At 36.9% G+C, this 15,008-nt stretch overlaps 1 protein-coding gene across 1 annotated transcript; it reads right to left on the bottom strand.

The window, feature by feature from the left end:
• Positions 1 to 2,644: 2,644 nt before the first annotated feature.
• Cbr-daf-4 lies at positions 2,645 to 10,037 on the bottom strand (the record flags this gene model as incomplete). The annotated part of the gene is made up of 10 exons (XM_002641071.1): positions 2,645 to 2,862; positions 3,541 to 4,205; positions 5,032 to 5,417; positions 5,993 to 6,094; positions 6,144 to 6,271; positions 6,963 to 7,071; positions 7,953 to 8,060; positions 8,637 to 8,762; positions 9,188 to 9,406; positions 9,870 to 10,037. The coding sequence occupies 10 exons, from the start codon at positions 10,035 to 10,037 to the stop codon at positions 2,645 to 2,647; spliced, it is 2,229 nt and encodes a 742-aa protein (XP_002641117.1).
• Between the last annotated feature and the right edge of the window lie 4,971 nt (positions 10,038 to 15,008).

The raw sequence follows: 15,008 nt of genomic DNA, 5'->3' as shown, positions 1-15,008 counted from the left end.
CACACGGAAACTTTTGATTTTTTTTGAAAGAGGCCCTTCTATTAGAGGGGTCCATCTAATACAGATTCAATGGTTATCACATAATTGTGGATTTTCGAAAACTTGAAATATTGGAATTTTTTGAGTTCTCCGGATTTCCAGGACAATGAAAATGCCAAGATGTCCGAATTGGAAATTTTTAAAATTTCAAAATTTCAGATTCTTGAAAGTAGATTTTTCTGAAGTCTCTTGAGGGTGAGAAAACAAGAAAAAACAACTTTTTCGAAATTTCGTCCATGTAAGCCCCTCGAGGAGTTCAACCTGTGGGGGCTACCAGCAGAGCTACGGTGGCTCAAGCTAAGGCGGTCAAGAGATGAGGTTTAAAAAAGTAGTCCGAAAAATCTCCTGCCCCCTCTTGTGAGCTCTAGACTCCAAAACTCATAGGAACATAAATAAATTAACGAAAATACCACCTAAATTTGAAAAACAATCTACCACTTTGTATCTCCATTGAGTCTAAAATAGAATGAAAAAAAAAACGAGAAATCGTTTCTCCAAACTCATATAAATTGTATTGTTTTGGGGTGGTCCCAACAAGAAAATGAAGGGGAAAAAACTGAAAAGAGACATCTTGAAAACCGAGACTCAAGACCCCATTTCCTTTTTTTTTTCTGTCCAATCCAAAGTGGGAAAAGCGTCTCTTGGACACTGAAAGAAAATATCGGTGAGTTCGAATTTCGGGAATTTCTAGACAAGAAACAGAAGAAGAAGAAGAAGAGACTGCTCCTCCACAAAAAAAGAATTTCTTCTCTTAAGAAAAGACTTCTCGGAGAGACCCCAATCGAATTCGTTCGCACGCTTCTCAATTTGACACACAAAACATCGACAGAATTCTTGAAAGATGAAGAGATCAAAAAGATTGAGAGACCGCAGAGAAATAGAGAGCAACATGCCAAATATGATTGATGTACAAGACATGGCCGAAAAAAACCAAGAAGAAAAATGAACCAAATTGCGTTTACTCCTTCTACGCTAAGAATAGATATATCGGGTCCTTTTTTTCGTCCACTCCACTTCGTTTTTTTTTTGAATTTTCGTTGACGGATTTTGAAATTGATAACAAAATTTGTCTGATTTCATGTAGAGAATACATTTTGTGTAAAAGACAGGCTGTTTCAGAATCTGGATGTGTTGAAAAGAATTCAGGTTTTCAAAGATTTTTTGAAGATACAGTAATCGTGAAAAAAACCAATACAGTAGAATCAAAATTTTGAAAGAGGATTCTTCGAAAAATTATATAAATGTTTCGAATATCCTGGAACTTTTGATATTTTTCCGATTTATCTAGACTTCCAGAATTACATAATTGATTAGAATTTTTGAGTAAGTTTATTTGAAGATTGTTGCTTTTTTAGTCGGCTTTTTAGTCCTTTTTTTTCAATTTAAACACAATCTGGCTTGTTTATCAATTTGAAAAATGTTTTGGGATCCTTGTTTTCAGAGAATCTCAGCTGTCTAATCTTGGGTAAAACGAGCCATTCCCTTACCAGAAAACTCTAATAGAAGTGCTAAGAATCTTCACCTTCCTTATACCGTAAAACCTCTAATAGAACGACACCCGGATCGTCCACTTTGAGCCTATATATCTCATTTTCTGCGAAAGATATCAAAAAGTGGCTAACTAGTAAAATGTTGCTGATATCCTGATAAACATTTTACTAGTTAACCACTTTTTGATACCTTTCAAAAGAAGTGAGATATATAGGCTCAAAGTGGACGTTCCGGGTGTCGTTCTATTAGAGGTTTTACGGTATATAAAACGCTAGAATAGTCTGTTGGCCAGAGTTCAAAAACGTCGATTTTGAGCCGAGTTATATCAATTTCAAACTTGTGGCCTAGAAACCCAAATTTGAGAAAACTTGGTTATGGCGTACATGGTTCAAAAGAGCATGATTTCAGAGTTCGGGATCAGTCCTTAGATTTGGAAAATGTCGTTTTTGAGCCAAATTATATCAAGTTTTGTTTGGTAGCCTAGAAAACCCCAAATTGCAATACCTAGTCCGCGTTCAAATCTATTTTCGAATTTCTAAACTATGTTTTAAGTTTTTCCATTTTGTCAAGAAGAGTTTGAAATATTTCGGAATTCGAGACTTCTGGTTTTGGTATTTAGAAGTTCTGAATTTCTGAGACTCCCAAATTTCAAAATTCGAAAAATTGGCAAATCCGAAATTTCGTTATAATCTAATCTTTTAAAAATCCTTTTTTTCCTGAAATTTCAAACTTCAAAACTGTAAAAAAAACAAGAGATATTCATTTGCAATAAATTAGAAAATTTACAGAGAATCTTTGATAAATTATACAGATGATGTGATGATGGAGACTACTGAAAATCACAGATCGAAAACATAGAGTAGGCCAAAAAGAAGTTTCTCTGAGGTATTTGACTGATGATTTTAGAGATCTTTTGAATGACAGAAAACAGTTTTAAACAACCTGTGAAAGAGAAGAAAAGAACGATGAGGAGCAGTTTCTAAATCCTAGAAAAAATATAACCGGTTCAAAAAAAGAAGGGGGAGAACGTGACTGGTAAAATTTGTGGAAATATACATAGACTTGATTATTTGATGCCTAGATTGAGAAGCAATGAATCAGACAAAATCGATTTCTAGAAATGTCCAGCTGGTGTTGGAGTTGATGCTCTGGAATTGAATTCTTGTGCCTCGGCAGCCTCTTTTTCTTGTTTTTTGAGCTCTTCGAATTCGGCTCTTGTCATTAGCATCTGCTTTTCGACACTGAAAACTTGTTCAGGCTCTGGTTTATATTCCAGGTACTCCTCGAAAGCTTCTTGAACTGGTACATCTGGAGCGTCGCCATGAATGACTCCTGGAAATAAGAGGGGGATGAGAATCTGTTCGGAGTCATTCAAAGCTACAGTAAACCTTAAAGTAAAAAAGTACGGTTTATGAAACTACAGTATTTCCAGAAACGATTATCTTTGAAATCACAGTAAGCTGAAACTGCAGTGAACTTGAGGCTACATGAATCAGTACAGTAATCTACTGTGAGGCTTCTAGTCGGTCGGGAAATGTAACCGACCGACCGACTGCCGACCCTGTTGACCGACCGCAGATCGACTTGGCCGATCGGTCGACGCGCCGACTGAATTCGTGCGATTGCGCGTCAAGTGTTTGCGTACGCCGCATTGAAGTTTAAAAAATTTTAATGCATCGTGAAGTCAAATGCTGCGTACGCAGACACTCTCTGGGATGTTGACCCGAAAATTCATGAATTTGGTAAGCTCGGTCGACTGTCGGTCGGCGGTCGGCGGTCGGTCTGCTAAATTTCGAGATAGAATGGAAACCTTACAGTGAACTTTCAAAAGTGCAGTGTTTTCAAAACTACAACGCTACAAAACTACCGTATCTCCAGAAACGTCAATCCATGAAATTTTTGAAACAACTACAGTAAACTTGAGGCTACAGAAACACATGCACACCAAAACTAAGGTAATCATGAACCTATCGTAATTTTCAAAATACAATAATTTACTGCAATCCTTACCATCTTCAGTACAGATCGGAACGGTCGGCGGTGGTGGATTATCGTCGTCCATTGGATCCGCCGATGGATGTGGATATTTCCCCGGAAGGTCATGATAAACCTCAAGTGGATCACTAACTTCCAATGGATTACTCTCATCGTCTCCACTATGATATCCTTCTGAACGTCCTCTGGCGGCCATTGTATGAAGCCAGAGTTGATTGAATGCACAACCAGCAGTGATTCTTGAATCCGCATCCACATCCCACATATCCTCAGCCACTCTAGCGAACAAGCTCATCAATTCATGCGAAAGGACTGATGGTCGCCATGTTGGACGCATTTTATTAGTGATCACATGGGTTCTGACATCCTGAACTTTGGTATTCTGAAGTTCTGGATACGGTTGCTGGTATTCTGGAGATTCTGAAGGCAGAAGTTTTGTCCGATTGATAGTTTCCCACATCACAAGTGACATTGAATACACATCCATTGCTTTGAATGCAGTCGTTGAGAATCCTGTTGAAGCAGCAAGCATTTCTGGAGCCATGTATCGAGTCGTTCCAACTTGTCCAAGTAAATCACTTCTAGCAACTCCTGTCTTTTCGTAAATTCTGGCATATCCAAAGTCTGTGATACAAGCGGTGAAGTCAGATCGGACCAGGATGTTCCGAGATTTGATGTCTCTGAAAAAACAACTCTTTAGTTCCCGTTTTCTCGATTTTCATGATCCTCAGGCTAAAAAAAGGATTTCGAAGGATCAAAAGAACTCTCCTAATCCCAGAATCCATTAGTCAAAAAGGACTAAGTGATTTCAAATTGAATAGAAATGCAAAAAATATGAGATCAGTCATTTTTCCTTGCAGATGAGGACTTAAAAATTGGTGTGTAGCGTGTTGCGGGTGAGCGATAAATAAATACTTCCTCGTGTGAGCGGATGAAGAATTAGGTCATCGTGGATTATAAGGCAGAAACTCTAATGATTCGGAAGCTCAGAATCTGTGTGTGATTTTTGTTACGTTCGAATGAATTTTCTGAACACTTTCGTTTTTTCGATCGATGTCAAAAATCACACACTCCGATTTCATGTGAGGAATATAGTGCTTTTTCTAGGCCACCAGGAATGGTCTGATATGTACCGAATGTGTTTTCTAAGTCATTTAACATGCTGACCTCACTTATTCGCAAATTGAGTTGTCTAAGCCACCATGGTAAATGGCCTAGAACACGAACCAGGTGATTAGAAAAAAAATGACCTGAAAAACGGACCAGGCCATTATTGGACCATTTACCATCGTGGCCTAGGAAACTCAACTTGCCGAAGTTAGACCACCTTGTTAAAAGGCCTAGAACGTTTGCGTTTTCGAAAAATGGTTCGAACAAATTTTCAAACTTTTTTGAAAATAAAAAATTCTAGAGAATCTTAAAAGTCTGAAAATCTAAAAATTCTGCAGTTCTAGTCAACTAATTATTAGAATCTTCCCAGTCAATCCCCAGTTTTGAATACCATACCTGTGAATGATTGGTTTCTTTGGAATCTTGAAGAAGCACGGTCTGTCGTCGTGTAAGAATTGAAGGCCATCAAGCATCGTGAGAATAAGCCTATAGCACAATGTTGGATTGATAATGTTATGCTTCAGCATTTCATAAAGACTGAGTCTCTCCTGGAACTCTGTCACAATCCAATATTCATCTCCAATCCTCTCTGCACAAACGAACGGAACAATCGCCGAATACCATTTTCCATAAGAGTGTAGCTCCTCGAAAATCTTTTTCTCAGCCTCATAATCTCTTCGATTGGCCTCCATGATTTTTTTCACCGCCACTATTTTCACCTCTCCCGAGTCACAAACCCATTTCGCACGAAAAACTTTTCCGAAGCTGCCGAAACCAATTCTCTGCAAAAAAAATTGAGACGGATGAGAAAAAGCAGTTGGTGTCAGAATGTGTGGGAAATCACGGGAAGTGGGGTTTTCCGGGTTGGTTGAAAAAAAAACTAAGTGTTCGGAGTTCAAAAGAATTCTTGAACACTTGAACTCTTTTACTGATCGGTTGGTTTTCAAAAATAACGTAAACACTCTAATATAACGCCACCCAAACTGTCAACTTTGACCCCATATATCTTCTTTCCTGTAAAAGATATCAAAAATTGGTTAACTGACAAAATGGTTATCATTATATCAGCAACCATTTATTAGTTAACCCCATTTTGATACCTTCTACAGGGAATGAGATACACGATTACCATATCTTTTTTACCATATCTTTTTATACATGGGTTCAAAGTTAGAAGTAGGGGTGACTTTCCACTACAGTGTTTACTGCACATTTTAGACAATTGTGGGAAAATAGATAAATTCAAAGCCCTGAAGCTCAGACATGTCTACTAAATGTCTGTTTTTTCTTTTTAAATTTTTTTAGTTAACTTTTTTCAAAATTTAAATTCCTAAACGTCAGTTATTTTCAGACTTACCACAAAATCAGTGATTGGCAATTCTTTTGGAGTCTCAACCATCTCGAACGACTCTCGATCCACGAGCGGGCGATTCCCGTTCTCCATTGCATTCGTTTTCTCCTAAAAAACCATATTTTCAAAAACCTACAGTAATCCCAACAACGCTTACCATATCTTTATATTTCTTCTTAATCTTTCCACACCCCGTATACAAGAAGCAGGCGAGTCCGAGAACAGCCGCAACGATAATAATCACGCCCAAGCAGATTAAAAGCTGGAGATAGCCAGCTTGTTGAGCTGCAAAATTTCGAACATTTTTTTTCAGAAAGTTTCAATAGCAAACGCGCTCTATTGATAGACAGAAATCAGTTGAAAGTATTGGAGGCAGTAGGCTTGTAAACGTGCTCTACCATAATCAGTTTCTGAGAAATCTACCGAAATATACGGTAGAGGGCGTCCGCAAGCCGTCCGTTTTCTAAATTTAATGAATTAGTAATCCCTGAAACATGCCCTCAATAAAGCGCGTTTCCCGAAATGTTAGTTTTCCCAATGGGTACGATAGAGCGCATTTTCCCACATGACAAAAATAATGTACCTAGTTGTTGTAAAAATGTGGGCGGTGGACGCGGCGTTGGAAACAAGATGTTCCTGGTTTCTTCGGATTCTGAAATATTTCCCATCGTGTGTGCATTCGGTTTTATTCAGTTTGTTGCTTTGTGCGGTGTGAAAAAAAATGGAAAAATTATAGAACAGAACAAAAAGTGGAAAACCATTGCAGTGGGTGGAAACAGAGATACGGTGAAAAAATTCTAATGACCAAGCATGCGTATTTTTACACAAAAAAACGAGATAAAGCTGGTGGTGGCAAGGGAAAAAGTATAGAAACAGAAGAAAGGGTATTACAGTAGTCTTTCTGGGAAAGCAGCAAAAATTTGGGTGGAAAGAAATGGGTGGTTGTGAAGTGGTGCGTGTTTCTGTGCTCACTGACCCTTTAAGACGTCTGGATTCAGATGATGGAGGTCGCCCATTGTGTTACAGTTGTCTGTTGTACAACAACACGTGGCAATTGTGTTGCGAGTGAGACGAGATTGTTTGCACTGAAATTTAAGGTATATGTTAAGCATTCAGGTACAAATTCGGAGCAGTAGCCGCTGCCGAAGGTCCCATAACGATAACTACCATAACCAAAAAAATATTCTTTCCCTGTTTATTTTCTCGTTTTTTACTACTTTTCGTCAATATTTCTGTCATTTCCTCCGACCTTTTTAGACCTTTTAATGTTTTTCAGCTATTATCAAAGATTCGTTATCGATTTTTCCAGTTTTTTTCGTTTTAAATTTAATGAAACGGTGGTTGATTACTGTAGATTACTGTAGAAATAGAATATCCCTTCGTAGTTTTTTTTTTGCAATCACAATCATTGTCTGCATTTTGACGTGATTTTGGTTGCAAAAAAACTACAAAATGCAAGGGTTTCTACAGTAAGCTTCAGTAATCTACAGTAATCAAACACTGTTTCGTCAAATTTCAGACAACAAAAACCGGAAAAATCGAAAAATAATATTTTAAAATAGCTGAAAAAACCTAAAAAGGTCTGAAAATGTTGAGAAATATCGAAGAAAAAAATTTGTTGTTCTCGATTTATTCTATCATTACCCACTGTTTTCGTCGATTTTTCTGTTGTTTTCCGCCATTTATATCGGAATAATAGACATTTAAAAAAGAAACGGAAACTGTTCAAAAAAAAAAAAGAATCGATTTGGCTACTTTTCGAACTGAAATAGCGAAATAATTGTAAATTGTTTTGTATCTCATCGGAGAGCCCATAAAGTTTTCTTCAATTCTATATCACTTTTATATTTCTAGGTAGAAACTGAAGCAAGTTATGTGCCTTAAAGTTGCCCAGAGAACGAGGCGTCTCGCAGTCTGCGCTCTCTCATTTAACACAATGTCTTGCAAATCGATATTCTTGACCTACCATTGTTGGATGGTTACAATCAGCGACTTCTGCTGACTGAAAACTCATGCATCCTAACGTTTTGACCGTTGCAGCTTCGACTGGCCAGTGCTTCTCGCTGGAGTTGGTCTAAAAAAGTTTTTTGTGTTATTTTATCTTACTTTCATTAGAGCGCATTTTCTTCATTCTTTGTACTCAGGTGTCCACTTTCAATGAAGCCCCGTTTTTTGTATCAAGTTACATCTATGGAAATTTCTAGAGCCGCCCGGTCATCCGTTTCCCTCGATTCTTGAAACTTAATTTTAGATGTTTATGACATATTAGATTATTGTTGGCCTAAAGAAAATTTTTCTTGGCGATGAAAATTGTTTCTAAAGCCCTCATGACCTCCCTTTTGAAATCGCACTTTATCCTTCGATTCCTCATCTAATCCCTAGTTTCGAAACTATTCTTATCCTGATAATGTATTATCACTGCTAATAGGATTGCTAATCTGAAAAGAGCAATAACAAAATGTTGTTATTCAGAATTCAACTACAGAATTTTATAAAGAAAATCTACAATTCCTTTTTGAGTTCTGTTCTTCAACCCAAAGAAGTCAAAAGTCAGATGCTCCTTCCTTCCCCTCAGCGTCATTCATGAATAACAAAACAATATAAAAAAATATGCTTGCATACTTACTGAATAGAAATGAAAAAAACATACCACAAGATCCTTTGGAAATTCAAAAACTGCAACGCATCCTATGAAACTCAAATGGCCAGAAGGACGACAGGTGAGAGTGGTGACGTTGCATTTTCCTTGTTCTCTACACACAACTTCATCGTAGTGCTGGAAAAATGTAATTTTTAACAGAAATAGACTAGGCCAGTCTAGCGCTTCCATTTTGCCGGAAAGTTTAGCTGGCCGAATGACCGCCGACCCACTCGACCGAACTCTTGCTTTTGCGCGTCAACATGCCAGTGTTTGCGTCCGCAGCATTTTTTGGCCTTCAATGCTGCGTACGCAAACACTATCTGACATTCGAACGCGCAAATTCGGGCAGCTCGGTCGGCGGTCGGCTATTTTCACCCGACCAGTCCGCGACATTTCTAATAGTTCTGATCATTTCTAAAAATTATAGTGACATTTGTAGAACTTGTTTACGGGAGGAATTGACTACTATCATTCAAACGTCATTCGAAACAGAAAAGAAATGCAAAATTTAGAAGATGACATCAATCAAAGTTGTCAAGGACCACAGTAGCCATGCCTACCTGACACTCAAGAGTTGGCCCGTCTTCTTCTTCTTCTTCTTCTTCGAAATTCGGAACCTCCTTCTTTTGAATAACTGAAGCCTGCAATGGTTCTGGCAGCTGAAACTTTTGTGTAGTTGTCACTAGATCGGGCATCAGTGGTCGAGGATTACTCGCCAACATTTTGCCCGTTTGGTTGTCTTGTTGTACGTCGACTCGGCTGATCACATTGTTCAGCCACTGAAAATTCGAATCTCGTAGAAAAATGAGATTGTAGCGGATTTTGGAATTATTGAATTTTGAAGATTTTATTTAGAATTAGTCAGATTTGGGAACAGCAAAATATAAGTCAATTTTCCCAACTGGACTGAAGACTTTCTTCTGAAATCATCAAAATACCGTAAGCACTCTTGTAGAGAGTCACTCAAGTGGTCAACTTTGAGCTTAATTATCTCGCTTAATGTGAGAGATATCAAAAGTTTGTCAACTAATAAAATATTTGTGATATTATAATAAACACTTTATTAGTCGACTTTTTTTTTGATATCTTTTACAGGAAACGAGATATACGAGCTCAAAGTTTACGGTTTGGGTGATACTCTATTAAAGAAAATACAGTAGTATTAGTTCTCCCGAGAGTATCAGCAGCGCTTCTAGTCTACACCGTGTCTTACTACCTGGTATACCAAAGTAAGATACTCACGTGAAGCTCAGCTTGCTCCGCTTGGAGCCGTTCGTTACGCACCTCGACTGGAACTGGCTCGCGTGATGAGACCGAAGGGATATCATCCGCAATGATTACATGGAGTAGGGCGAAAAATAGGAATAGGCTTCTCCGCCACTTGAGTTTAACTGTACCCCTTTCGACCATCACTGAAATAACATTTTGAAATTGTTGCAGGAAATTTAGTTGGAAGAAGAAGAAATGAGTTGGTAAGGGCGGGGGAAATGAGAGAATAGAGAATAGAAGAGGAGAAGGAAGAAAGGGAGCAATATTTATTTGGGTTCTCCTTATCACTTGTTCTGAAATGCATCTTGTTGCATCTAGATAGAGGAATAGAAGCGGAACCCATGAACACTGCACTGAATGCATGCTGCTCTCGCTGCTCTTTTATCGGGGGAGGGCGAAGAGGGCGGAGCCTAGAGTCAAGCTTTTGCTAGGAGGACCTCTGAACGGAGAGGGGCGGAGCATTGGAGAAGAGAAGAAGAAGTAGAACATCTGCTTGGACCATTGTGTTTGTTAGGAAGAGGAAGGGAAGGTAATTAAGATAATTGGGATGAGGGGATGATGTAATTTAGAGTAGGGGAAAATTATAAAAATGAGGAAGATCTAGGTCAAAAGTGGGCTGTAGATTAATAAATGGTACCCAAACAGGTGGTTGAAGGTCCCACAAACCTAAAAATATTTTTATTTCCATGATTCATTTACTCGATTCTCACTGCTTTTCGTCAAATAATTTTCTTCCAAAAAAGTAGGAAAATTAAAGTTTTTGATACTAATAAAATTGCCAGAAAATGAACGAAAATCGAAAAAATAAATGGTTTTTTTCGTCGATTTTTCGCAAAATTTTTAGACCTTTTTAGGTTTTTCAGCTATTTTCGAAGATTTTTTTTTCGATTTTTCCGGTTTTTGTTGTCTGGATTCCGAAGGAACGGTGTTTGACTACTGTAGATTTCTGTAGAAACCCTTGTGTTTTAAAAAACTGCAAAAGGAAATTAGGTTTCTACAGTAATCTACAGTAATCAAACACCGTTCCATCGAATTTCAGACAGAAAAAACCAAAAAATCAAAAAAGAACCTTTGAAAATAGCTGAAAACCCTCTAAATGTCTGAAAACTTTGTGAAAAAATTCAGTTTTTCCTTCGAAAATTCGCGGAAATAAATCGCTAATTTTTGAAACTGTTAAGTGCGTTTTTCAAGTTTACAAACTACAAAAATCCTTCACAAAATATGTTTCGTAGTACATTCTGGGAATTTCAGAAGAAGAATGGGTTTTCAGATTAATATTTCTACAGTGTACTTTTCAATATCCTACAGTATACCCGCGCACTACCCTACCTTCCTAAAAGATATACAAAGCTCAAAATTCCAACCACCCCCTCGTGTCCTTGTTCCAGGTACCGATTTGGGCGGAATATGTGTTTTCTTTTAATCAAAAAAGCGCGGCATAGGCCTTTTTGCCCAGAAAAGCAAAACATAGAAAAAACTGGAAATGAGAAAATTGTTGAGTCGAGAGTTTCCAAGGTTTCCGATGAAAGTGGGAAAATTGAAAGGTACTTTTTTGGGGGATGGCAGTTCCAGGTACGAAGATTAAGTATAGAGCAAACGGCAAATGGATATGGAAATGGAAAATTGGATAGGAGATTAGCAATATTCGAAAAAAGGGGATTGATGTAGTCCTTCGAAATACTGGAGGTGGGATAAAACTAATCCGAATAAAAAAGTGACGGATGGCAAGATTAGGAACGAAACTCTAACAAACTACAGTAGTCAATTTAATGAAACTTCTTCAAACGAAAACTACAGTAAACTGAACAATAATTTTTTAAACAGATGTTCTCTCTTACAAATATCGAATTTAAAAAAAATCGAAAAACTTATTTTCAAGTTCCGGTAGTTTTTGTTCTGGGACTTGTGGATAGGTTTAGATACTAATTCAACAATTGAATCTACCGTAATCCAACTATTAAAAACTACAGTAATTCGAAAATTCAGATCTGAAGTAAAGCAAAATCGCTACTTGAAAATATTTTTCTGAAATTTTTCAGTTGTTGAAATTTCTAATTTTCTCAGTTTTTGGAAATTTCTGAATTCTTTAAAATCCGAATTTTTAGGAATTCTAAGTTTCTGAATTTTCTCATTTTTTGATTCTAAGTTTCTGAAAATCTGAATTCTTCTAGTGCTTTATGTCAGAATTTGTAGAGAATGATGGCTAAGTTCAGATGAGCGACGTGTCGCTGAGAATCCTAAAGTAAGAACTGCCTAGTATTTTGGCTACAGTAATCCATCAATGACCGCACTCTCTAATTGCCACCACTTAAAGCTATAGCTCAATTTCCTTAATGTACATCCCCCGAAAGAAAATTGAGCATCCACTTTCTGCTCAATTTGCTCTTCCCCCATTTACCTTCACGTCATCTAACATAGATGTCATTTTCCTCTTTTCAGGTGAATTTACATTTTCAAGTGTCACATTGAATCTCTTTTCAAGAAAAACAAAGAACTGAAAATTTGTAATAAGAGCAAAAGGACTTGAACAACATTTCTGGGGGGAGTAAACAACTCTAGAAATGAGATTTTCGGGGTTGCCAAACAACCAAACAAGATTTTTTTTTTTTGGGAGGGAATATGTGAGAAACTTTTTCTCTCTGCGGGAGAGAACTACATGTGACATATGGCACACCAAAACCAAAGTTCTTGAGCTCTTTCAGGCATAAAACTGTGGAGAAAAAGTTCTAGAGTTCTAGATAGATTCTAATTAGATGTTTCACGGACAAAGTTTCTTTATTAGCTTCAACATCAAACATTTGAAAACAGAAATTTAGAGAAAATTTGGGAAAAGGTTGCGTACCATATTAGAAGAAGATATGAATCGGAAGTGAGATTGAAACAAATTTTTTGGTCAAAAAAAAGAAAAGAGAGAAAAATATTCGGAGAGGGGAGTGGTTTCGGAGATGTTGCGTAAAAGATTCAGAAGATTGATAAGAACACGGAGAAGAAGTGATTTGATATGGGATGATTGTTGTGAAAGACCACCAATAAAGAAGGTAGGTTGGAGAGTAATCAAGAAGGCTAAAAGTTGTATTCTGGAAACTTCTTCAAAATCCAGATTGCTGAGAATAGGCTTTAAAAGTACAGTACCCCTTCGTGGTGATTCTTTGAAATTCTAAAAAGATCGCGTGCCCAGAGAGCATCCGGAAGTTTGACATTTAAAGACTGGGACACTAATTAATGCTGGGTAATGGGTTTGTACTTTTTCAGAACTGGACTTTCTAGAACTTCGAGCCATGGGGCTAGAGAGGAGACGGAAGGAAACTACAGTAATCCCCTAGAGATTTATTTCGGTTTTGACTCCAAACTTCGGAGTTGATAAAGAAGGCGGAACTGAAAACTATTGGGCTGGGAATTTTTGGAAAACTAGAGAAAATCGAAAAATGTGTGTTTTTGAGGAAGAAATACAGTATTGCAAAAAAAAGTTGCAGTATTCCATATTCGAATTATTATTGAAAAGTTAACTGACAGCAACATGCTGTACTTCTTCTAATAGGAACACATCTAAATCATCAACTTTGATCTCAATTTTCTCGATTCTTGTAAAAGATATCAAAACTTTGTCAACTGATGAAACAGTGGTAATATTATGATTAAAAATTTATTAGTTGAATATTTTTTGATATCTTTCACAGGAATCGAGATAATTTAGCTCAAAGTAGACGATTTGTGTGGGCTCAAGAAGCTAAATAATCAGAATCAGATGGAATGCAGATCTATCTTGATTACTGTAGTTCAGAATCAGTTTTTTGACCTCCTATATTCCTTTATCACGAGATATCTTTTCAATTCTTATGATAAAAGTGCTAGAAGCTGTAAACGGCTTCTTCTTCAAAACAAGAAGACTATTTTTGAACACGTGGATACCAGTGTGTACGTGAGAAGTGGAAGAAGAAGAGGGATATGGAGAGAGAAGAAGAGGAATTTTTTGCAGCGGCTTTTATATGAACGGATCAGAAAAATAAAGAGAACTATGGAATCAAAGATTGAAAAGATAGGACACGGAAGCATAGGGCAGTTACAGTAATCGTTTACTAGATTTCAAGATTGCTGTGGAATCGAAAATATGAATTTTATGACTAGAATTTAGCGTTTTTTAATCAAAATATTTCAACGAATCCAAATCCAGAATGCTTTGATTTGACAAAAGTCACACTACACTAATCCCCTAAAAGTATTCGTGCACTTTTGAACATTTTTTTCAAGCACGTCAGAAAATATCCAATTGAGGGACTGGATCAAGAAAATGGATTATTTGATTTGTCTTCCCTGAAAAATTGCGATAAGTAAAAATTGGTGAAATGAGGGATTATGAAAAAAGGCATTACATTTGAGCCAATAGTTCTGAAAATGTTCAGGAAGAGAAAACAGAAAATGAGCTAAATTATTTTTTGTTGACTCTCTTTCTCAATTATCTGGGTTCCTATGGAAGATATCAAAGTTTTGTCAATTAATAAAATATTGGTGGGATTATGATAAATAATTTATCAGTTTACATATTTTTAATACCTTTGACAGGAATTGAGACAATTAAGCTGAAAGTTGACAGTTTCTATCTGAGCAAATATGGTTTAAGTGGTGAGGCTCTTCCTGTTCTAAGCGGCATATCTTAATTGGACGAACTTTTTCAGAAAAGTTGTCAACTATATAATTCAAATTTTGTTTTTGCTTGGTATACTTGAAACCTTTCACAGATTTATTGGGTCAATTCTGATACTCTAATACCTCTAATAGAAGTGCCCCCTTCCATACTGTCAAGTTTGAGCCCATATATCTCGTTTTCTGTCAAAGATATAAGAAAGTTGTTAACTAAGAAAATATTGGTGATATTATGATAAACAATTCATCAGTTGAAAACTTTTTGATATCTTTCACAGAAATTGAGATAACTGAGCTCAAAGTTATTAGGATGGTAGCCGACCGCGAAACTTAGCCGACAAGGGCTGAATTGTCAACTTTAAGCTCAATTATCCCGGATTCGATGGAAGTTATCAAAATTTTTCTTTAAAATTTTTTTTTAATTGATAACATTTTGATGATATTATGATAAACAATTTATCAGTTGACAAC

Source organism: Caenorhabditis briggsae (genome assembly GCF_000004555.2).
Source record: "Caenorhabditis briggsae complete genome, chrIII, whole genome shotgun sequence".
NCBI lineage: Eukaryota > Metazoa > Nematoda > Chromadorea > Rhabditida > Rhabditidae > Caenorhabditis > Caenorhabditis briggsae.
This window is presented reverse-complemented; position numbering and strand designations above follow the sequence as displayed.